This window comes from Netta rufina, assembly GCF_964035555.1.
Source record: "Netta rufina genome assembly, chromosome: 1".
Taxonomy (NCBI): Eukaryota; Metazoa; Chordata; class Aves; order Anseriformes; family Anatidae; genus Netta; species Netta rufina.
The window spans coordinates 11,784,215-11,809,039 of record NC_140123.1 but is presented as its reverse complement, the minus strand read 5'-3'; the positions used below and the strand labels follow the sequence as shown (position 1 = coordinate 11,809,039).

Here is a 24,825-nt window from a genome sequence, read left to right as displayed (position 1 = left end):
TTTTTTTTAAACAGAAGCACAACACAGGGCAAGAAAGCCAGGGTGGTGGACATGCCCTCCAAAGATGCTTGATCAGAGGACCAAATGAATGCCTCAGAGGACAAAGGCTGACACATTCCAGCCTTGCTGCTGCTGCTACAAGTGTGCTTCAGACCTGTTAGTGGTGTCTGGAAGGAGCTTGGGATTACTCAGTAAGGTGTCTGCACAGGACAAGAGGTTTTCTTACAGCTGTCTTGCTGAGACCGTATTCCAGGTCTTACATTCATTTTCTAGTTCAATTTGATTAACAAAGAGAAGCAAGTTTCTCCACTCCTACATTATAAATGGGAAAGTTGAAGCTCTAACACCGCATGCCTTTACCATGGGAAATCCTGTAGTATGCTAATTCCTGTGCAATACACTGCTTTACCAACCAACCTCCACCAACTTCAGTTTGGTTAAGCCATGGCAGTCAAATCTGAGTTTGGGATCCAAAAGGTTTGACAGATTTGACTGGCTAGAATTAGCAATACTAGCTTTAAATAATTAGGCACAATAACATGTTGCCTGTTCATCCTCACACAGTTGAGGTTCCTATGAATAATTCTTTTGATTTATGAACAGGCAATCACATTGATTATTGAGATTTCAATTAAAAATACGACAATAAAATACGTAGGGTTGACAGTTTTATTTTATAATAGGCCTTACAACAGATCACAGCATTTTGTGTATCACCCAAATAAGTTACATTCATACTGAGCTTTCATGCAATTTCTTAAAAAATTAAATTTCTGAAAAAATAATTTTCTCTTGAGCTGTAATAAATTTTGTATAACCAAGCCTGAATTCTTTCACAGAAATAGTCCAGTTTTCCCTCTTGCTTTGACATTGTTTTGGACCAATTACAAAAGTCCCTTCAAATTTGCACTAATTAAACAGACTCACTGAAATCACTGAGATTTTCTGAATACCTCGATAACAGAAATAACATTTCAAAGTATGAGGGAAAGCACTGAGTTGATTTGCAGAAAGTAACCTGGCTGAAGAACACCCAAGTCTCTGAACTGAAAGCCTTGTTGCGAAGGGACAGACCACCACTAACAAGCATGCAGAACGTTGCGTGACAGACAAGAGGTAGGAAAACCCACACCCACGAGTTTAACCACAACTTTTACGGAGTCACAGCATTTATGCAGTCTTCTACTATTTCAAAAAGGTAGTGATATACGTCAGTCCTCCTGGCGATGTCGAGGGCAGTTTCATCCAGATTATTTTTCAGGTCTGCTTTCACGTAGCGATTCATCAGCAAAAGTTCCAGGGTTTCTCTGCTGTTTTTGTTCCCCGCGGCAATATGCAGTGGTGTCAGCAAGCCGTTTGTCTGGGCGTTGATGTCTGCGCCCTGCTGAAGCAAGAACGAGGCCACTTTTGTGTTGTTCCACTTGCACGCGCTGTGCAGGGGCGTCCAGCCATCCACCGTCTGCGCGTGAACATCTGCCCCTTGGGCGACCAATTCCCGTGCCATGTCCAAGTGCCCGCTGTAGGCAGCTCGATGCAGAGGGGTGTACTGGTCTTCGTCACGAGCGTTAATGGGGGCCAGCTTTTCGGAAAGGAGCCTCCTCACTGTACTCAGCTATTGAAGTGAAACAGTAATTTATTAAGAAACTCAGCAAACAAGATGCATTGCTTCTGGTGTTCTACCCATCTTTAGATCTTTTAGGAAAAAGCAGTTTCTCTCACTCTCAGGACTACATAACACAAAATTTTAAAATGAAACCAGTTATGGTTACCTAAAATAAACAGATATCCAGCTCAGACTGGCACAAAAACACACAACCACGGTTTGCCCCACTTAGCTTTGGGCATTTAGCAGCAGTGCCTCAGACTTCCCCATTCACTGTGAAGAAACACAAGCCTCCACAAAACTATAGGTGGATCTTGTGCATATAACAAAGGCAATCAATGAAAATAAATGCACACATGGGTGTAATAAGGTACCCATCAGGAATCTCCACTTTATTCTTGGAAGTTAAGAACAAACTTAGCTAATTAGAAGTTAGTTATTACTGAAAAAATGAAGAACTTCTTATCCAAGAAAGAGATAGGAAAACAGTCACACATTCTCTGTACAAATAGCTTTGAAGAAAATAAAGCTTCAAATATGCCCTCTCCACCCCAGTTAAAAGGCTTACCTGCCTTGAAGAAAGGGTCTGGCATGTTTTTGTTTTATACAAACTTAAAAACAGCGCTGTTATTTTAACTTTGAACTACAATCAAAGTGTTTCTTCTGCAAGCTAATTGACCCAGAAATATTTTAGCGTTTGTGGACTGAAAAGCAAGCTGCTTTTCAGACTGCCTTGCAAAACCTGGATCCAGGTAGTTCAGACAGATAAAGGAGCACACAGGGAAGTTTGGGATCGTGGAAGAAACTGTAGACGCCTATTCAGGCTAATATTCCTGTCGGTGATACACTGAATAAATGCCTTACCCGATTGTTTTCGGCTGCCCAGAGCAGCAGTTTCTCTGGATTTTTTTCCATCTTTTTTTCTTGCATTTCATACCATTCCTCGCTTTTCTCCTGCTCCTCATCTTCGTCATCCGACTGCCCCGACCAGCAGCTCTGCGTGCCCACGGGAATCAGGTGCCGGTGCGTTTCCAGCAGCTCCAGCTGGTTGAAGCTCTCCGTGTACTCAGCTAGCTCATCGCTGTCCTCGTCTCTTTCGTCGACATTTTTTTCAGCAGTATCCTTGCTTTTACTCATTTTTTTGTTAGCATCTGCAAGGAGCAGAGATATAATGAGGTTTATAACAAGTTATTCGTGCACTAGCTGAACTCCCCATTAATACTCATGCTACAAAACACCACATAATCCAACACCAGAAGTGACACCAGCTGCAGACTGCGTAGGACTAAGCACATATTTCATTACCTAAAGCCACAGGCATTTTATAAACACAACATTTGGGCGAAACGCTTCATTTTAAAGCAGAATTTCTGCTTCTCCCCACAGCCAGCACCACCCCAGCACCCCCCAGCTGCCGCCATTTACCCCTCACACCCCAGCCCTGCCTTCCAGGCACCACAACCCTCCAGGGACAGCCCGGGGAGGGCCCCAACACCCACCCCAACCCCTCGGAGGCTCGGTTGAACCCAGCAGGAACCCCCCCGACCGCCCCTGGCTCCCCCATCCCTACCCGAGCGCGGCGCCGCCGCCTCCCTCAGCGCACCCAGCCCCGCGGGTCTCCCATCCACGCTCGCCCCCTGCCCGGCCCTGCTTAGCTTCCCCCGCGCACCTGCCCCTCCCAGCACAGTCTCCCCAGGGGGCGGGGCTACGCGCCCACCTGCGCGAGGAACCCTTCCGGCCCGGCCGGCCAATCGCGCCGCCGAGCGAGCCGGGAAGTCTCGCGAGAGCGGCGCTCGGCGCCATGGAGACGGCGCCAGGCGACCGGGGCCCGAGTTAGGGTGAGGGCCCCTTCGGCTCCTTTCGGCTTTCTTCGGCTCCCGTTCGGCTTCCATCGGCTTCCTTCGGCTTCTTTCGGCTCCCGTTCGTCTCCTTTCGGCCCCCCTCTGTTCCCCTTCGGCTCCTTTCGGTTCCCTTCGGCCCCTCTCGGCTCCCCTCAGCCCCCCGGGCCGTGTGAGGGGGCGGGCGCGATCCCGGCCGTCAGTGGGTAGCCCAAGCGTTTGGGTTTGTTATTATTTTTTTTAACTAAAATACTGAATAATTGCCGATTCAGCTTGCTGTGCCCTTCCTCCTAACCCGTTTGTGTTCTCTTGTCCCTCAGGCTTCGCACGGGATCCGTGAAAGCAGAAGGGGACCCCGCGCCCTGCCTCGCTGCGCTGTGCCCGGAGCCCTGTGGTGGGGAGTGCTGGCAGCAAGATGAGCGCCCTCAGCTCGCAGTAAGCTCCTGTCTCCGTCCGGTTCTTCTTTTATATCAGATAACACGGATTTTGTGCACTGCGAATGAGTTAACGGCTCAGACGTGGATTTGTGTTTCCCTTCAGGGCCTTCTGAGCATCGTGCTTCCCCTTGTATTTTCATAATTACCAGTGTAAACGGAGAAATTGAATGTCTATTCCCCAAATCAAAGGCAGAAAACCTGCAAAGCTCCTGGGGGTTGGCCTCTTGTCGCAGATAACCAGTGATAGGACTAGAGGGAATGGCCTCAAGTTGTGCCAGGGGAGGTTCAGGTTGGAAATGAGGAGACATTTCTGCTCAGGAAGAGCAGTCAGGCACTGGGACGGGTTGCCCATGGAGGTGGTGGAGTCACCGTCCCTGGGGGTGTTCAAGGAAAGGTTGGATGTAGTGCTTAGGGACATGGTTCAGTGGTGTTAGTGGTGGTAGGCAGATGGTTGGAATTGCTGGGTGGATCTTGAAGGTCTTTTCCAACCTTAATGATTCTCTGATTCCATGATTTAGTTTTTCATTAGATACTTGCAGCCCTTCACTAAAGCAGACTGATCGGGATAATCTCGTTTTGAAACCAGTTTGTTTGGTCGAGTGCCATTTGCAAGTAATGTAGTGAAATGTTTTGTGAGTGTTACTGGAAGGATATCTGGACAGAATTTTGTACTAGATCTACTGTGTAATTAATAACTTTGGACAGAACTGCTTATCTTAATCACGTGTTTTGAAATTCTGAAATATTCTGCTAACAAATTCTCCCGTTTAATTCAGGGATGATGAAGATACCTTTAAAATACTGATTGCTACTGATATTCATCTTGGCTATTTGGAGAAGGACCCAGTGCGTGGAAATGACACATTTGTAACTTTTAATGAAATCTTGGAGCAGGCTCAAAAAAATGAAGTAAGTATTGCTTTTTAGAAAGTAAAGCAGAGATACTGTGCAAAATCCCTTCCAACCTGCCAGAAACCACAAAACTTAGTTCTGCTATAATCCTTACTACTATCAAACACATTATTGCAACCAGTTACATTTCTAAAAGAAATGCATATTCCTTCATTCAGATACAAACAGATGTAGTGCTTGGAAAGGTTTCTTAGTCAAATTATTTGAAATGTTGACTTTTGTATTTTCTATGCTGCTTCAAAAGCTGAGCTCAAACTAGTACTTCTAGTTACTTCTATTACTTCTCAAAGTAATGCAAAGAGAGGCACCGGGTTCGTCACCCTTGGTACCGTAGCAATGAAAAAATAAAGCAATTCTTCAGGCCATCAAAGGAAAGGTTCAGGAGACAATCTAGGGACACTTATTAAAACACTTTGCTGCCTTCTTTAAACGCTGTCTTGTTTTGTCCTATAGCTCTTCATAAATGGTCTATTAAAATATATATTTAACTAAAATATTTTGAAAAATGCATGTGTGTATATGTAACATTTGTTTCATGAGAAAATTAAATCCCAGTCTTTAAACGCTGTCTTGTTTTGTCCTATAGCTCTTCGTAAACGGTCTATTAAAATATATATTTAACTAAATTATTCTGAAAAATGCGTGTGTATATGTAACGTTTGTTTCATGAGAAAATTAAATCCCAATATCTCTAGCCACAGACTCATTTTATCTAGAAGTCCAGGTATGAGATATGTGGAACTCCTTAGCAGAATTAATTTAATCGATTTGATTATAGGTCTTTCAAAGTACTTCAAAATGTTGTATTAAAATAATAGAGCTCTTTGTTATATACAGGTGGACTTTGTTTTATTAGGTGGGGACCTCTTTCATGACAACAAACCTTCCAGGAAAACAATACATTCTTGTTTAGAGTCGCTGAGAAAATACTGCATGGGTGATCGTCCTATTCACTTTGAAATTTTGAGTGATCAGGCAGTTAATTTTCAATACAGCAAGTAAGTCCCTTCCTATGAATCATGACACCACGTGTTTTGTTTTCATATGGGGTGAATGTGTTGTGATTTTATTTTGTTTTTAATGCTTTTCCTCTGTGACTGAAACTTTGAAGCTTTAGACTTGCTTGTATGGGGCAGCTGGTAGGATTGCTTCATCTATCATCTTTCACTGTTTAAGTCTATAAATGACTGGACACCGTATTTTTGAGAAACTTCTGAATTTCTTGTAATAATTTATATATCTAAGTAAAAACTAGGTTGTATCCTGCAAGTAAACTAACTTAAAGGAATTGTCTAACTTAAAGAAACTAAAATAAACAGTTTTTTGTGTGTAAATAAAGGCTGCACAACCCAGTCTAAAAATATAAATATATTTGCTACAATGTTCCTAGTAGGAAGTTCCATTCCAGACAATGAATAAGAATCTTCTTATGCTGTGGAGCTTAAACTTAAACATAGCCACTTGGCAATCATTTGTGCCACTGCCATGTATTTGTGATGACAGTAATTTGAAGAGAATATTGGGAATTATCTGTACATGGATTTGCAGAATAAATCTGCAAAGTTGAATAATTTAACTTTTCTTCTTTTCGTTCAGGTTTCCATGGGTGAACTATCAAGATGGAAATCTCAACATTTCTATTCCAATTTTTAGTATTCATGGCAATCACGATGATCCGACAGGGGTAATGTAATTATTATCCTCATTCTACTGCTCTGTTACAAAACCAGTATTGTAGAAATACAGGCTTTTATAGAAATACAGTTCTTGGCGAACAGGCTAGTCAGTTGCTCCACTCTTTGCATAAATATTTTGTGTTTCTTTAGAAGTCTTGATTAGTGACAACAGCTTAAGTGTGGTATTAAAAAGAATTGAAAGAAATTAAGGTATCCACACAGATTATATTTGTGCTCAAAGTATATTAAATCTCAGATTCCATAAACTTTGGTAATTGGGAAAAGAATCGCTTCTCATACCAAGAAGTGACAGCCCTTCAGAAAGTTTTGAGAACAAATTGTTTCTATGAAGACTGAAAGCCTTTTTCTTAAGGAAAAGAAATATTGATACTTGGACTTGTGCTTTGATTGCGTGTACAATTGATATGCGTCTTCAATTGTGTGGCCATTTATTTTTGAGGAAGATAAACGAATAATAACTGAAATGATTGTTTGAAAGTAAACATCTACAGCTAAGCACAAAAAAAGAACATAGCCTGTTCACAGATTTTTAGATTTGTTTCTTCCTATTTTCCACAGGCTGATGCACTGTGTGCATTGGATATTTTAAGCTGTGCAGGACTGGTGAATCACTTCGGGCGTTCAACTTCTGTGGAGAAAATAGATATTAGCCCCATTTTATTGCGTAAGGGTAGAACAAAAATTGCTCTGTATGGCTTAGGTAAGTGTTCTTCTGCCAGACTGTGGCTCAACTGTTGTGCATTACCAAAGCTTAATAGCTGTGAAATAAGTTGGAACGAACATCCTGTGCTGCAGCAAACACAGATGTCTAAGTAACACTAAATTAAGGTGTATCAGTTTGGTGAGAGTGTTGCTGCTTAGAAATGCAGCTGTGCCAGCTGTGTCCATAGTCTGTGACTTCAACATGTTAACCTCTTGGTCTTGTGGTTCCACCTTTGTAGGTCCCCTGCCACTTAGCGTACCTTTGCTTAATTCAGATGTCTTGTAAAATGTCAGGTTTATTCCACTGCTGGGTTGTCTCTGGCTTAAAAACATGGAGGAGGTAGCCAGTGACAGATTGTTCAGAGGTGTTGCAGACTTCTTCCTGCTCTGTGGGAAAGCATAGACTTTGTAGAATTCATTGTTTATTTCTTGTTTTCTAGAGAATTTCTAAGGACGTTTAAGAACCCTATCTCAGTGTCTGGTTTTAGAGTCCACCTTACAACAAAATATAGTTCTTACTCCATCAACAAGAAAAATAAACCTCACATTTTTAATTCTGCCCATAGTGTGTTCAGCACAGAAAACTGATGAGGTTTAAATCTTGATGTAGTTAACAAAACTGCTTTTAGCAGTTATTTAAAGGTGCATTTCATGTTACAATGTCTTACTTGCAGAATGCTGTCTAGTAAAATAACAAATTTATACTTTATTATGAATTCAAACAGAACAATGCCTTAGACCTCTCAGGTCATGAAAATGAAGATCTGGTCTTGCCACAGAGTTGTATTCCCTATGCTTTTTTTTTTTTTTTTTTTTTTAACAGAGTTGCTAACTAAAATGCTATGAAATAAAGAGTCGGTATATACCTCCTGATGTTTGTCAAGAGCTGATAGTTGATATATTTTTGTGTGATACTTATACCACACAACAATGATGGATTGTTTTGTCCATTACAGGAGCCATCCCAGATGAGAGGTTGTACCGTATGTTTGTCAATAAACAGGTAACCATGCTGAGACCAAAGGAAGATGAAGACAGTTGGTTTAACTTGTTTGTGATTCATCAGAACAGGTACCAGTACTGAATGGATTATGGTGACTTAAATTTTCGGGTTTTATCGTTTGTTTTAATTAAAGTGCCTTGAAAAGCATAGGAGAGAAAGCCAGCTATGGTGGCTGGTGCTTCTTGTGAATAGCAGACTTAGAGCTGTTCTTAGAGAAGAATCATCAAGGAAAAGAGTTGAAATAAATGAGTTGGAGATGTTGGGGAAGTTACTTCTCAAACTCTCATAGTTGAGGGGGAGGAAAGAGGGTAGGTAGTGTGATATGTGTATAATTAGGTCTTAAGTCTGTATGTTACAGCTGAAAAAGCAGTAAACTTAAAATGCCATTTTCTGTGCTTGTTTGAACTATAATTTCATTAGTGCTGTGTCTTCACTTGCACTCATATCCGTTCCAGTGTCTCAGACAGAGGAGAGGTAGTGTGTGTTCTTTCTGCCTGCACACTTCTCCCAGCAGTGTCAGTAGGAACAGGCAGGGTTCTCTTCCAGATTCTGTAATATAATTTTCCATGAAATTTCATGAAGTCCTCATATGGGAAGTAATGGTGAGGGAGAAGTAAACAAATAGAGCTGGGAACCCTGTGTATTGATCTCTGTCCAGTAGGCTAAAGGAACTCTGTCTTGCTTCGTTTCCTCCATCTTCTGGAAAGGGATAGAGGGTGGTGTGTCCTATATCTTTTTATTTCTTTTTTTTTTTTCCCCTCACCATTTAAAAAACAAAAAACAAAACAATTAGGTGCTATAAAAGCATTCACATGGAAGATAACTGAAAGCTTTGCAAGCCAGTTAAAAAGAAAATGGAGGTCCAATGAGGGAAGTAGAAAAGAGTGAGCTTCATTCAGAACAGAAAAAATGCTACTGAAAACCTTCCCTGTGCAAATTAACTAACTTTATGGCTTAAATCTGTAAGTTGCCTTTTTGTTTACCCAGATACTTCAAATAATTGCATAGGAAAAAAGCCTTGAAGAATAGCGGATGTGAAATGTATCTCAGCTATTTTTGCTAGAGCTTCTCTATCGCTTTAAATCACATGGATGGTTTTCACCTCCTTCGCTCCCCACCTGTGCTCACCTGTGACTGTACACATTCTAATTATTCTTTTCTTTTCTTGTACAGGAGCAAGCATGGAGCCACCAACTACATTCCAGAGCAGTTTTTAGATGACTTTATTAATCTCGTTGTGTGGGGTCATGAACATGAGTGTAAAATAGCTCCAGTCCCAAATGAGCAGCAAAATTTCTATGTTTCTCAGCCGGGAAGTTCGGTGGTGACATCTCTGTCCCCTGGAGAAGCTGTGAAGAAGTGTGTGTGTTTTTATTTATTCTTTTGTTGTTTATCTCTTGCTTTAAGTGTGTTGTGTTCAGAAATATCAAAAGAAAAATACTTCTCTTAAGCATGAAGGGATTTGTGTTACAGTGTAACAGATTGAATAGGTGCCTGGGATAAGTTTGGTTTACTTAGAACGAAGCCAAATGTTTGTAGCAAATGTAACTTATCCAAGAGGGGTCACACCCAGATAATTTGAAATACATGAAGTGTGTACATCTGCTTGTAAAAAGAACAAACACAATCTGAATATAATGGGATTGAAGTTTGGCAGTGCCAACCCTGAAATAGATATCTGAGAACTTGCTATAGCTTCTAAGTTTTTACCCCTGTAACGTAAACATTAATTTAAAACACGGTTTTGTACTGGAAGATACAAACTTAAAGAGAACTTTCTCCTTGTAGACACATTGGTCTGCTGCATGTTAAAGGGAAAAAAATGAAAATGCACAAGATTCCTTTAGAAACAGTGCGAACTTTCTACATCGAAGATGTTGTCCTAGCTGATCATCCAGATCTTTTTAATCCTGACAATCCCAAAGTAACTCAGGCAATACAAGCGTTCTGCATGGAAAAGGTAACTTGTAACGCTTATGGTTTATGGTAACAGCATGTGGGCAGGGAGGGTGAGCTGTGACTGGTTGTAAAAGGGGAAGATGAACCTTATTTCTTCTCCAATGTTACATGAGATGGACTTGAGTAGTGTTTCCACAGAGGCCAGTTCCATGATGTTCACTGCAGCTTTGGCCTCCAGACCAGGATGAGCAACTAAAGCAGGCTGTAGCAGCTTTATGGGGGCCCACATCATCTTTCTGTAGAAACTACCTGAGAATGAGACGGTGTAAGATGTACACTTTGGAACCACCATAAATACGTGCACCTAAACCCTGGGAGCTGGGCTGTGCAGTGTGAAATGGCCCAAGTAACCAAGGCAGTTTCATTGATTGCTCTCAGGTCTGTATTTGACTCTTTCTGCCTTTCCCTGGAACTGGAACTCAAGCTACAGAGTAAAATAGTATGAATGATCACCGATGTAGATGCTGCTGGACTAAGCTGTATTTCAAAGATAAGCAAGTTATATTTGAAGGGTTCAGGCATCTTTACGAGGGCAAAGTGGAACTGAAATCCTCCTTCTGCTTCGTAGGTTGAAATGATGCTGGATAACGCAGAAAGAGAACGCCTAGGAAATCCACGCCAGCCGGACAAGCCTCTCATAAGATTACGAGTAAGACGTTGTTCCATTTGGGTTTTGTTTTGAAAAGTCCCTGTGAAAAGTTTCAAAGCAAAATCATACTTATTGTATAAATACATAAAATTTCTTACTGTATACAGGCAAATTCAAACTGCTTTAATTAACCTGTGATATAACCAACATTGTATGGTAAAGAATGAGATTGTTCATCAGTGTACTTCATTGCTGGCCTGAGTAAGGTGACCAAAATTATTATTTTTTAAGTCGTATTGCCCTGTGTTGGTTCCTAACCTAAAATATGGAAGCTTTCCTTAAGGATGGTAAATGGAACAAGTTATGGATCTGGGCTCTTATTAGCTATTCTGCATGCCATAGTAAAGTATTAATTTTAGGCTGACTTTTACTTTAATTTTTGCTTCGTAGGATAACAAGCTTGCTTGCTTTGTGTGGCTTCTCTTTTTTCTGTTTGTTTCATGTTTAAATTCTTTCAATCCTCCCTTAGGTTGATTATACAGGTGGCTTTGAGCCATTCAGCATCTTTCGTTTTAGCCAGAAGTACGTGGATAAGGTGGCTAACCCAAAAGACATCATACACTTCTTCAGACGTCGTGAGCAAAAAGTGAAAAATGGTAATTTGAAAGGAAAGAATCATTTCCTTTCCTTGATTTTCATTTTTCTTCTATTGTTTCATTACCTAGCCATTACTAAACCATGGTGTCTACCACCTAATGTGTTACAGGACGAGTAAAGATATATGGTCCTATTTAAGGGTAAAACACTGCACAAGTATCTCTGTTCTATTCCAAGTGATTCCTGGGTTTGTCTAAAAATTCTGATACTCATCACAGGATCTTTATGATAGTTAATGCTAAATAATTCATTTCTCTTTGGCCTCAAATCTTACTGAGTTGCCTGTAGTCCCATATCAGGCTGAATTATTCCATGACTCTATGCTGATTACCATGAAAGGAATTAAACATCTTGCTTCTGGAACTTCTTAGAAGGAGATGGTTGGCTTTGTTTTTTGTTTTTTGTTTTTTGTTTTTTTTCCTATTCTGTAGAAAAAAAGGTAGGTGGTGTTCTTTTTTCTTAATTTTATTATGTAGTAAATAATTTGTTCATTTGCGCCTGAAATGCTAATTGGGGGGATATGCTTCAGAGTTGATTTAATATTTAAAGAAGTCCAAATCGTAGAATCTGATATGTGGTGCAAATGTACGGCAGCATTTGGTTTGCCCTCATCAGTCCTGTGTTTGAGGTGCTTTTAGCTTTTCAGCATGTTCCAGGTATGTCTCTATTCAAGCATTTTTGCAAAACAAATAATAGCTGTTACTATTGTGCCTCTTCTCACTGTGCCTAGAATTTTTAATAAATGGTTCATAAATGTTGCCTAATTAGTGGATTTGTAATAGTCACTAATAAAGGTACAGCTTGCACAAGAACATACTGTGCTAATCTAAAGAACTGTTAATATTGCACATTAGTGCATTGTAAGCACTCCGATTCCACTGACAGTTTTTATTTACATTGTCAATTTTGTAAAGTTCAAAACATGATGGCTCATAAATGGAAACTGCTTTTAGTGAAGGTTTTTTAATTATGCTGCATTGCTCTTGTTTTATTTTGCTTTGTTTTTTTTGACGAGTTAAAGAACCTCATCAACATTTGCAGAATGCAAAATAGCTCTCTCACCATCTTTTACCTATACATTTTCATTTCCCTGCTTAATGTGCATCTCTGCTTCAGGAAGTAAACTTGAAAAGAATGCCATGGTTCTCTGCATTACTTTTTGATAACTTCTACAAGTTAGGTGGCAGTCTTCTGTTATTCCTGCCTTGTTTCCTGGGAGTGCAGGGCACCCTCATTGAGCCATGAACCTTTTCTACTCAAAATCAGCCAGCACGCTTTGGAGGACAGTTTCTTCCCTAGTAACAGAGTTACTCATAAAAAGTCCCTTGTGCTTTGATGCATTTTAGTTCTCTTCCTGTTGTGATCTTTCAGAGTTTACTTATAATAACCTTCAGGATGTAGCATTCAGCTTCTAATTCCAGACATTCAGTAGTTAGAAGATCCTTTTGTATCTACTAGAGATGTAGTTGTCTTGTACAACTGTTGTATCTGCTAAGTTTACCTGTTTGCATACAATAGTGTATTGTTTGAATAATAAGCCTTTACATATGAAATGGACCATGGTTGTTAAGCAGCCTGTATTAATCTTTTTTCCTATTACTTTCAGTGGGATAATAAATTGTCCTGGTTTCAGTTAGGACAGAGTTAATTTTCCTCCTAGTAGCTGGTAGGGTGCTATGTTTTGGCTTCGGATGAGAAGAGTGCTGATAACATGCTGATGTTTTAATTGTTGCAGAGCAGTGCTTACACCAAGCCAAGGACTTTTCAGCTTCTTGCTCTGTCCTGCCAGCGGGCAGGCTGGGGGTGCAGCAAGAGCTGGGAGGGGACAGACCCAGAGCAGCTGACCCAAACTAGCCAAAGGGGGGTATTCTACACCATCTGGGGTCATGCTGAACAATATATAGGGGTGGCTAGCCGGGATTGGGGGGCTGGTTGCTTGGGGTTAGGCTGGGCATCGGTCAGTGGGTGGTGAGCAATTGCATTGTGCATCACTTGTTTCACACACATTATTAGTAGTAGTACTATTATCATCATTATTGTTATTATCATTATTGTTGTTATTATTTTTCTGTCTTAATAAGCTGTCTTTATCTCAACTCACAGGCTTCACTTTCCCATTTCTCTCCCCCATCCCAGAGAGGGAGGGGAGAGGGTGAGCAAGCGGCTGTGTGGTGTTCAGCTGCCGGCCGGCTTAAACCACAACACAAATACAAGCTGGAAACTCCTACATGAATGACGGCTAACAGTGTCACTATGCTTTTCTGTTTTAGACAGCAATATTAATTTTGGAGACCTGGTCAGCAGACCTGTTTCTGAGGGGATGACACTGAGGGTGGAAGACCTTGTAAAGCAGTATTTTCAGACAGCAGAGAAGGTTGTACCTTGTACCTTTTATAAATTTCCTACTTAATTATATGCGTATTCCTGGGTAAAATATATGCCTTAGGTTAACAAGTAATTGTTGTATACAAAGTATGTAGGATATGTGAACATAAGCTGTTTTGATAACATTTGGTAACTCTTCATGTTACTTGCAGTGCCTGCGCTGCACCAATGAATGCCTCCTGTTGTCACAGGAGGAAAGCGTGAGGCAGCATGCTCTGAGAAGCTACCTTCATTTACTGTGGGGTGAATGAGAGGCCACACCAGTTACTTTTACCAACTTGGAATGGTTTGTTACCTTGCAAATCATATTTGCATCGTCAGGCATAGTGCAGTTCGACGTTAAAGCAGAGCAGGGAGGACAAAGAGAGCACCTGATAGTTTGCTTTCTTCCCACTCTTTCGTTAAACCTGATTTATTCCCTATTCCTATCTGCCGGGCTGCAAAGTCTCAGAGGTAAAAAAATAATAATCAGTGACCGAAATGCTTGATCTGGATGATCAAGCATAACTTTCAGAAGCTACTTCAGAACATGCTTTATAGAGGGTTATTAGAACATGGAAGGATTCCTAAGTTTATATCATCATGCCTAATGTTAAACATACATTAGGGGCCTTTATTAGGATGGCAAAAATTATGCCCTGGAAGGGCTACTTGCCTTTTGAATATGACAGGGAATGTAACCCAGGGTGAGTAGTGCAGAAGTAGGTGCTACTTCAAATGTAAGCCATCCCTAAATCCCATGGGGAGGAGAAGCAGGGTCAAACACGGGGTACTGTTCTTGTATCTGTGAAAAATAAGTTTGATTTTAATTTATTTGCCTCCCTTACTCCGCAAAAATTGTCCCTCTTACACCATTCAGCACTTATAAAGACTGGTAAGAATCCGCCAGTGTTCCAGGAAGGCTTGCAGTAGGGAGATAATAAAATTTAAGTTCACATTGGTAATAAAGGAAGGTGGGGGTGAAGTAGTTGTTGCCCCAGAGTGATTTTAGGGGTCTTAAACTTTGTGGTAGGATAGCTTGTGCTTCAGGCTCTGTAGGCACCTGATCTTGTCTTGCTGAAAGTCACCGTTAACGGTCTGTGTCATTACAGTCAGTCTCTCTTCTGAGATGCCTGCGTTACTCTTTTGTAAACTTATTTTATAATAGCTTTAAAATTTATTCCCCTGTTAAGCATCATTTCAGGGAAGGTTTTACACTTCTGATTGAACTGGCAATACAATTCCTTAAGGACACATGGAAGGATCAAACGTCGTTAAGAAGCATATACAGTGCTTATTACCAAGAAATTAGCTAACAGACAAAAGAAACTGCTATTTCAGCTATTTGTATGGGGTTTCTTTCCAGAATGTCTCTTACTGTAATGGGGAGGAAATGTAGAGAAGAGAGCAGCTTTGAAACACCACTCGTAGCTTCTGGTACTTTTACTAATTAGTGTCTCTGGTAATGTCTTGATGTAGAGTATTTTGATGAATATCATCTGACTTAATGAATGAGTGAGGACTATTGGTATTTCGGAACTTGATTTCAACAGAGAGTTTTCTCCTTAGTAGCTCTTAATGCTTCGTAATAATTTGTCCAGCTCTGTAACTGCCAATTTTTATTCTTAGAACGTTATAGTAAAACTAAGTAATTTCACATTTTTAATAATTCAGTGCCTGTTTTTAATAGCTTGTTACGTCTTTGCAAGTCTGTCCTAGTTTATAAAAGGAGGTTGGACTAAGAAAAAATAGATTGCCTTCTCTCTTGGTAATATGGTTCAGACAAATTAATTTAGGTATGACTAGCATCATCATTCATCATTTCTTTACTATTCATGAAATGTTTTTTCTTTGACTAATCTGAAAATGCTCTGCTAAGTTAGGTGTAGCACACGAGTAACAAGAGAGTTGTAACTATTATGAGGAGTAACATTTGCTTATTGATGTGCTATTTTCTGCTTGAAATCTTAAATGCAGGTTACTTGTTTTGAAACCAACCAAATGTACTATTTAGCTAGAAAAGCAGGAATGTTTCTCACATGCTTTGATGGCAGATGCTTGTTAACAAACTGTTTTCCCCTTTTATAAAGAAAGTACAGCTTTCACTTCTGACGGAAAGAGGAATGGGAGAAGCAGTGCAGGAGTTCGTGGACAAAGAAGAGAAAGATGCTATAGAAGAGCTTGTGAAATTTCAACTAGAAAAAACACAAAGGTTTCTTAAGGAGCGTCACATCGATGCAGTGGAAGAAAAAATAGATGAGGAGGTAATGTTCTGTTACTTTTAACTCTTCAGAAAAGACAGATGGTAGAGAAGTTGGTGCACAAAGCTGGTTTAATAGCTTTGCCTGCGTGAAGGGCACATGTGACACTTGCCTCTCGTCATTTTCTGGAATGAGTATGGTAAAATTTCAGATGCATATTTTAAAAGCTTGTGTTAGAAGTGTGTTTTATGGTATCCTTATAGTGAGTCTCGCTTTATTTGTGCATGCATGGATGAAAAAACATGTTGCTAATGTACATAGAACTTGCTCTCTGGCTGTGTGCAAGCATGTACTCGTATGTGCTATTTCACTGCTGCAGTAAGTAAAGGTAGATGAAAAAGGAAAACATAAATCAATCCCTTCATTTCTTGAAGGGCTGGGGCTACACTGACCACTTATCTCTAGTGTGAGGAAAGAGGAGATTTAAACTGTTTTTCATATTGCCTGGGAGAAAGTACACAAACAGCACAACCATAAAGGAAACATGCTCCAGGTGCTTTGCTGCTTTCTAACTGCTTGCAGCTTGTGGTCTCTCAGAGCCAGACCTGGTGTTTGTGTAGCTAGTAGTCCCTAATAAACCTCTCTGACAACTTGTGGAATTTCCTTGTAGGCTAATATTCAAGCGGGGTAGGACAGGGCACTCTGCAGTGTAACTCTGCACTGGTTTTGCACCAATAATTTGGTGGGGAACTGAGGGGAGGAATGTTCTGCCCACCTGTTTTCTAGCTGGTTGCTGTAATTCATGAGGGGTCTAGAGACAATAGTCAGCACCTGTAGGTTTTTGGTGCCACTTTTGTGTTGGTTATTTATTTATTTATTTATTTATTTGTGTGTGGGGTTTTTTTGTTTGTTTTTGTTTGTTTGTTTTTTGTCTTCTGATCTAATATCTTCTTTCTCTCTGCTGTGAGTTGTCTCCGGCAGGCAGTTTGGCACCACACAGCTGCTCACTTTTCCCTTCTCTGGGATGGGAAGAGAACTGGAAAGCAGCAGAAGCAGAAAATATCTTGATTGTGTGTAAGCACTGTTCTGCAATAACTAAAACATGGGTGTGTTATCAACACTGTTTTCATCAGAAATCAAAAACATAGCACCATAATCTAAATAAAATTAACTCTACCCCAGCAAAAAACAGTATACAGTCTCACCCATTGTATCTTTTCTGTACATTGTATCTTTTCTGTACTAAGATAGTCAAGCTATCTTAGTTGTACATACATGGCAGTGTTTCTCTTGATATCATTGCTTTCTAACTTGCTTCTTCATCCCTACCCTGTCTTTACAGTTACTCATGTTTCACTGTCCCTTCCTGTCTAGTTATTCTGTTTCTCCTGAACATGGTATCTCATGTGCCAACTTCCTTCTTTCCAGTGGTGTAGTTACAGGAGACTTACTAACAGAATGTGAGATTCTGAAACTGTAGCATCACCCATAAGGTGGTTAGCGTGAAAAGGCTCTAAACAAACTGTTCGGTTGTTCTTGCTCTCTCACATGAGGTTGACTTTAATTCACAGATCAAGACTTCCTGTGTTTTGGTTATTGTATGGAATGAACTGTTATTTTGATGGGAACTTTTCTTTACTCAGGTGCGAAAATTTAGGGAGAGCAGAAGAAAAAATGCCGAAGAGGAGGACGAGGAAGTTCGTGAGGTAACTCCTTTGGGTTTTGGACTTAGATTGAAGAACAGAGTAGTGACTTTTACATATGAGTGAAGTGACTGACAACATCATCCATGCCCAAAATTGTCTGCCTGATTGGAGCAGATTAGAATTTTTCTCAAAATCATTTTTATGATTTTGTATAATGTGTGCTTAAGCTACTGCTCGATTTGGCCTTTGAAATCTCTTTTCCCGTAGAAATTTGAACCTGAAGGCTCAGTTGCCCTTGCTTTGAACCAGGTGGCTGGCCTTCAGAGCTCTGTCAGCCTAAACTGTGAGCCCATGACCAGTGGAGATGTGGATGGGAGTGATGTTAATGGAAGAAATTGGTACTATTGGTGAACTTGGTGGTGCTACTGTCCTTATCAGCAAGCCAGATTGTAGATATCCCTGAGATTTGTATCTAGATGTCGTATGCCTTTGCAAAGAGTTCTCCAGCACTTATTGTTGCATTTCAGGCAATGACCAGGGCTAGAGCTCACAGATCTGAAGACGCAGTTCTTGTGTCAGCCTCCAGTGATGAAGAGCTCATGGATACAGGAGCGAAGGCCTATGGCGATTCGGATGATGACCTTCCTGCAACAGCGACTCGAGGGAGGGGTCGGGGGAGAGGTAGGGCAAGAGGTGCAAGAGGACAAAATTCAACAGTAAGAGGGTCGTCTCGAAGGGGAAGAGGTAAGAAAAAAATGAAATTATTTGCATTGTAGTTGCTAACTTTTTTTTCCCCTTAAAAGGGAACTGGTCTGTTGCTTAAGAACTCCTCTTGGAAAAACAAAATTCTCAAATATTTTTGGTACTGTATGATATACAGTTGACTGCCTTCCAAGGCCTAAGTTGTGACATTTTCACAGTGTGACTGAACTAAAATTATCTTTCTTTACAGCTGTGGAAACATAATAGGCTCATAAGAGATCCATTATTGGGAGGTCTGTGTTATGAAGTGCATGGATAGATCTTTGTTGCTGCTAATAATATGCAACATAATGCATCTCCTCAATTAGAGGGGATGTGATGTACAGATTGTCTCTATCTTAATACAGCTTACAAGAGACTTTATTATTGCTGGTGATTGAAAAAATGGAGTGGTTCTTAAGCTAAACAAATTAAAATGCTCCTTGGCTATGTGTGATTGTGTATTTTATGGTGATAGCAGTACTTCGGTTATGGCAGCCTATTAAATATAAAAATTTAATATAAATATTACATCACACATGAAGGGGGAAGAAACTTTACAGATTTGCATGTTGTTTATTGTTCCTACAGGAAACACTAGCCAAGAGTCAGCTACTAGCAGCAGAACCTACAAGTCTGTCCCTGCCAAGAACAAGTCGATTCTGGATGGTAGGCCTGTGTTCTGCCCATTACTCTAATCTGCTCTCATATTGTAATGGAGGTGTTTAAAGGTGAAGTGCCTTAATTGTCTTTATTTCTCTTAGTCCAATTCGACTCGGAGAGATTATTTTTGTTTCTAATGAAATAAGGTAACTAACAGTGGTGAGAGAAAGAAAAGAGTAGTTAGGTCCTGCTGTCGCTGGCGGTAAAATGAAATGTGCTGGGAATATCTGACTGGATTTGGGAATAGGCAACATCTTTCTGTGTACTGTATGCATTTATTTATTTATTTATTTATTAAGAAATAAGCATGGAAAGAATGCGACTTAAATCATCCTTTCTATGGCGAATATTTTCAGTAGTTAAAAAGCTTAAACTTGCTTACAATTTTAGTAAACTTTAAGAAAAATGCATTTAGTCTTTTAGTAGTAGTACTCATTATAGTAGGTTTTAGAAACACCAGCTTGTAGTAGGGAAGAATAACATATCTGCAGTTTAAGCCAGGTATGTGAGAGCAGCCCTTCCTTGCTACAGAGGACAGGCTCTGAGGAAACAGCTAATCTGAGTATTACAGGGAAAAAATATATACTGGTCATATATTCGTACATGAATCCCACCCAGAATACCCAAAGGTGTACCCAAAAGTTATGTGTAAATTAATCAGACTCTCAGCAAATGACCTGCACATAAATCAGCTTTAGCAGGTGTGTTAATGTGTGAACTAAATGTTAGACAAAGAGGAATCCCAGTAACAGTAATCTATTTTCTTTGTTGTAAAGAATGCTGCTGATACTTTTTCAGCCAGACTGGGAAGCACCTGGAGTTGCACAGGGGGTTAGATCTGCGTTGTCAGACTCTAGCCAGCAGGACCTAACTTACACTTTATCTGCCAAGGACCTTTGCTTGTCTTGGTTTGGGGATTGTTTGCTTGTTTTACTTTTTTTTTTTTTTTCCTCCAGAGGAAACAAATGCTAAGCAGATTTTCTTTAATGAAGATGATGATGTAACATGTTGCATTTTATTATGTAAGCACTTTGTAAATACTACATTTATTTTATTGTAGCCTTTAAGTCTTTGAAAACAGAGCCCTTCCAGAATTCATCTAAATCTTTCTCTGAGGTAAGAAGCGTCTCGGCAGGAGTGAAGCTACACAACTATTGCCTTTTGCTCTCTTCTCATTTGAAAAATAAATGCATGGACAAAATGTTAGCCCAGCCCAGTAGATGTTCCCAAGCTATCGGTTCCAGCAGTAAAGTTCTGCATGCTAATTTGTAGACCCTTCTTTTGGTGCAGGGCCTATTTGAGAAATACAAAGACCATATTCTACTTCTGACCATAGCGTAAGGTACAAAGAGTATATACATGAGTGGTTTGGGGGTTTTTACAATGTTGAATGTTTGTTTGCACATTATAGTTTTATTCTGAAGCCCTCTCAAGTGTATATTATAATTAAGTAGTAACTTTAAAAAAAAAAAACTGTATAGCTACATGATAGTACTACAGAATTATGTAACTGTTTTTGAAAAAGTTCTGTGAAAAAGCTTTAAAAATGGTATCTTTTTTTCAGGATATTATAGATGATGACTCAGATCTGGAAGACATGTGTATCACTCCTTCTTCCAAAGTAAATCAAAGGTTTGTATGTTTATTTGGTCTGTGCTATCACAACTGCCTTATTTCTAATTGGTAATTGACAGAATTTAGAGATCTGATACCCTACCTAAAGAAATAGATACATTATTTTAATTCTTAACATTACTTACAGAATTTATGTATTTTTTTTTTGCCTGTGAGTGATCTTCATATAACAGTAAGTTGGTCTTACTGATGGAGGTAAGCTAGGTAAAAGTATCAGGATTTGTATGGTAGTTTGAGAATTTGAATCGTTCCGCGCATTATTTTTTCTGTTCAGTATTAAACTCCATATTGATGGTCCAAATCTAAGTTGAAGGGAAATTTATTTAAAATGTCTGGTATTTGAGATCATGCTGATATTTTTTTTTTGTCTTTATATGTTTCAAGGTTCTCAACTACATCTTCATTTAGTAAAAGAGGTTCACAAAGCCAAACAACATCAAGAGGAGTTGATTTTGAGTCAGATGAGGTATGGTATACAGTGGCCTTTTTTCATGCGTGTGTATCTGAATTTCTATAGCTTATTTTTTTGAAGCCATTTAAACAAAACATTTCCAAGTAAAATTATTATACTTATTTTTTCCTATCGGGACTAGATTTTTTTAATTAAATATATACATATCATCAAAAATAAGGCTAAAAGGGACCCCAGGAAAATATCTACTCTTTTTTGCCTTCAGTTCTTAATCAGTTAATTGTCACTGCTGAAATGTTTTCAGTAAGTTAGATTGACTGGGGAAGAAGTATTTGTAATCTCTTCTAGTACATGACTTTGTCCTTTCATTTATTTTCTTTTACCTTTTTGAAAAGGAAGACTTTTATGATTTTTGCATTTAAAAATGGCTGTTTTTCAGGGCTCTTAATTGCTTTATTGTTGCATGTTATGAAAGTACACTTTATAAAAAAAATGTCACTACTGTCTTAAGGTTTAAAAAGTCTGTTCTTGCAGTACATAGTTCAACTGCTAGGAAGAGCTTTTTTTTCCATAAATAAATGAGTACAACGTCTATTCACAGCTTTGCACTGAATACACATTATGTTGTCAAGCAGTGTGCTGTCATAGCAGACTGTCAGGTACAGTGAGGTTCACACCCTTAACGATGTCAGTGACCACTTCAGAGATGATGTGTTCTTATTCTGCCCGCTGTGCTGTCTCTTCTCCTTGTACCTGGAGTACGAATTTGTATTTGCTTGAACATGCAAGAAGAAACATTATTTTTGATTCACGCAAATGCCAGTAAACCATGATGTCTGATATATGTACGTAGATAAAACTTGACTGAAGTATATGCTCCTCATAACAATAACACTTTTCAAGGTCACACCTGCAATATAGGTTGCTTCACACTTCACAGCAACTATTCTGACCATTCTGACCTAAACTCAATTTCTGTTTTCTGCACGTTTGTTTCTTAGACTTTTAAATTGATATCTCCTTGATACCATCTCCTTGATATCAAAAACAATAAAAACAGGTTTATCAGAAACCATAAAATAAAGTGACCTGGCTTTCTAGTTTAATCTAAAGGTAACTTTGCTTTTTATGACGTGGAATCCATCTTACTTGTAGTAATGCTGATCTGTTTACAAATTGCAGGATGATCCATTCCAAAGCGCTGTGACATCACGAAGAAACAGATGATTGCTGCTTCACTGTAGAGGAGAGACCATGAAAGTTAGTGAAGAAAATGGAAAGTAGTATGCAGGGCGTACTCCATATGACATTTCTCTGTAAATGATGGTTTGCCTTTGATCTTCACTTGTATGAAATGTTTTGGTTTTGTTTCAGTGGCACCAAATTTGGTATAATTTGGGTGTTATGTTACTTTTAGGGCATTAGACTAGAACATCTAATATTCTGAAGTATTGCCTGAAACTAAATTCTTTCTAAAACTTCTAACAACTTGTTTTCTTTTTGTGAGGAAAATGTAAATAACATAACGGTATCATTTGTACAAAACTCCCTTGGACTTGATTTTTTTCATAGCTGTGAACCTTTAGCAGTATGCAAGTATGGATATGGGCATGGACTCAGCCAGCAAAACAAAAGTTGTATTTAATTCCAGTTTTCTACAGTTACAGATGAAAACTCTGAAGAGTAATATTTTAATCTAAAGTTACAGTTTCCAGTAATAAAGCTGGAAAATGTTCTAATGCTTCCAACTTAATGGTGGGTTTGGTTTTCCTGTTACACTGTTACTAAACGTCATAGCATGCAGGAATGATTTCTGCTCTATAATTCAAGAACTGCCAAAGAATTCAGATAGAATTGCTTTGTTAGTGTTTACCCTCTTAATAAGACGTAAGAGCTAGAACCTTACAGCTTCACAAGGAATACTGCTTGAATAAAGCAACGAGCCAGTAACAGGCAAGCTGCTGCCTCTTAACAGTTTTCTTTGCGGATTTTTTTCAGGTATTTTGCCTTAGCCATCCTAAAATGTCATCACTGTTTTTCCAAATGTTTCTCCAAATGAGGCTTTTAAGAGAAGATCCTGTACTCACACTGGGGGAACCACACCTTCTGTTGAAGGAGCCAAGACCTAGGCACTCCTCTTCTTCCCCCTTTTCCCATTCCCCTAAAAAGGGTGTTCCGCAGCTACAGCTTTTAGAGCTAATTGAGGGAAAGGCTAAAGTGTTCATCAGCTAACACCCCAGCATGTCAGAGAAATACCAAATACAGTGGGTAACTGAAGCCATACTTCTGCATTTTTCTGTTCTCCATTAAAGAGATGGCAGTGGGCATTTATGTTGCTCTGGCTTTTGCTGAGCATGACTGTTGTTACTTGTCTGCATAAATGCCATAGCAGTGCACCTAAAAGGTCCTTGAGCTTCCTGAAGATTTCTATAAAAATAATCAAGACCATCAAATTTCTAGTGTAGAGCTCAGTAACAACTTCCAAAGCTGTACAGCTGCATACTGCATCTGGAAATAATTTGGTGTCTTGACCCTTCGTTGAGGGCTATCAAAGCTCTTACAATATTACCTATGCAATTAAAAAGCTGCTGTAAGTGCCCTTGAGAATGGGGGTTGTGAGTTTTGTTTCTTTTTTAATAAAACTATTTCTGTTAAGTAAATTCTGAATGTCAATTGTATGGAGTACTTTAATCTGAGGGATTGAGTTTTTAAAAATATTTTGGTTCATGTTGCTGTCCAAATTAAAGTTGTTTTGTTACTGAAAGAAAAAAAAATAAAAATCCAGTTTAAAATTCTTAAGGAGATGCCAAAATACAGAAATATTTATGTACTGTAAAAATATCTTACTCCTAATCATCCATGTAATTTTCTTTCATACAGGGATAAGACACACAGAAAATACTGCTAATTCTCAGAGATCCCACTGGATGCTCTTTGAGAAGTCGTTTCTCCCTCATACAAATTTCCAATCCACCTGCCCAAGGAAAGCTCAAATGTTTAGCAGAGCTACGTTCAATCAAAGGTCGTTTCCTTGGAAATGGGGTGCAGAGTGCACAGTGTGCAGTTTGGCTTTTTAAATATTCCTTTTCTTGAATGTTTCCAAATTGCATTTTGTAGTTTGGGTGGGTTTTTTTCATACTTCTGTTACAGCTGTTTTTTCTATGCCTATTTTCCTAAATCACAGCTTCAGCTGAGAGAGCTGTCAAACAGATGCTTAGGATGACTCGGATTACCTGAAATCTTGAACTGTATAGCTTTATTTCAAGTGCTTTCCAAATACTTGTTATTTTACAAAGTACTTCAGTTCACTTCACAGATGTCTTCTACAAAAAATAAATACATCTTTTTATATATCATTAAATCATGACGTTCCTGTACAGCTACTTCCTTTTGCCTTCAGTGGATGACAGCTGGGGATGGCAGTGCATGGTGAAATCAGCAGAAGCCGGTGCCGAGCTGTGTTCTGCTGCTTCCCTCACAGCTACTACAGCCTTTTCTCTCACAGGCCATGAGCAGCTTGTGTGCAAATGTCCAAAACTAATGGAGCATCTGTTCCCGCACAAGCAGGTGCTGCTTGTGGTGGGCCTGTTGCTGAGCCGATTTCTCTAATCACATCTTCATACACGGGTAGCTTGTGAAGGCTGAGCCCTCTTTGTCCTGCTTTTTTTACAAAAAGAAATATAACCAATGTTCTGTTTTTGTTGTAGGCTTATAAAAGCTTTTCTACAAAAGACTGGTTTGCTAGGTGAAGTATTTCAACCACATC

At 39.4% G+C, this 24,825-nt stretch overlaps 2 protein-coding genes across 5 annotated transcripts; one reads left to right on the top strand and one right to left on the bottom strand.

The window, feature by feature from the left end:
- Window positions 1–707: 707 nt before the first annotated feature.
- On the bottom strand, window positions 708–2,752 carry ANKRD49 (ankyrin repeat domain 49). The gene is made up of 2 exons (XM_084306263.1): window positions 2,468–2,752; window positions 708–1,612 (listed from the first exon to the last, which is right to left on the bottom strand). Exons 1-2 carry the CDS (start codon window positions 2,738–2,740, stop codon window positions 1,154–1,156), a joined length of 732 nt encoding a protein of 243 aa, XP_084162389.1. The 5' UTR covers window positions 2,741–2,752; the 3' UTR covers window positions 708–1,153.
- Window positions 2,753–3,400: 648 nt separating this feature from the next.
- Window positions 3,401–23,854, top strand: MRE11 (MRE11 homolog, double strand break repair nuclease). 4 transcript variants are annotated; one of them, XM_084285148.1, is made up of 20 exons: window positions 3,401–3,643; window positions 3,762–3,876; window positions 4,655–4,787; window positions 5,628–5,788; window positions 6,387–6,474; window positions 7,046–7,187; window positions 8,146–8,260; window positions 9,366–9,551; window positions 9,981–10,152; window positions 10,720–10,800; window positions 11,270–11,396; window positions 13,644–13,771; window positions 15,852–16,025; window positions 17,606–17,668; window positions 18,136–18,352; window positions 18,941–19,018; window positions 20,073–20,128; window positions 20,577–20,644; window positions 21,032–21,113; window positions 22,242–23,854. In XM_084285148.1, the coding sequence occupies exons 2-20, from the start codon at window positions 3,857–3,859 to the stop codon at window positions 22,284–22,286; spliced, it is 2,136 nt and encodes a 711-aa protein (XP_084141274.1). In that variant the 5' UTR covers window positions 3,401–3,643; window positions 3,762–3,856; the 3' UTR covers window positions 22,287–23,854. The 4 variants fall into 4 exon arrangements, with proteins under 4 accessions (XP_084141274.1, XP_084141275.1, XP_084141273.1 ...); XM_084285149.1 differs by having other exon boundaries at window positions 3,401–3,664; window positions 13,668–13,771; XM_084285147.1 differs by having other exon boundaries at window positions 3,401–3,664.
- Window positions 23,855–24,825: the final 971 nt, after the last annotated feature.

Excerpts from the sequence above, each read along its gene's own strand:
- ANKRD49 (XM_084306263.1), bottom strand. The coding sequence starts at position 2,740 with ATGAGTAAAAGCAAGGATACTGCTGAAAAAAATGTCGACGAAAGAGAC. Across the intron at positions 1,613-2,467 it reads GGGCAGCCGAAAACAATCGG|CTGAGTACAGTGAGGAGGCT; the intron begins GTAAGGCATTTA and ends TCACTTCAATAG.
- MRE11 (XM_084285148.1), top strand. The coding sequence starts at position 3,857 with ATGAGCGCCCTCAGCTCGCA. Across the intron at positions 4,788-5,627 it reads AGCAGGCTCAAAAAAATGAA|GTGGACTTTGTTTTATTAGG; the intron begins GTAAGTATTGCT and ends TGTTATATACAG. Across the intron at positions 16,026-17,605 it reads AAGAAAAAATAGATGAGGAG|GTGCGAAAATTTAGGGAGAG; the intron begins GTAATGTTCTGT and ends TTCTTTACTCAG.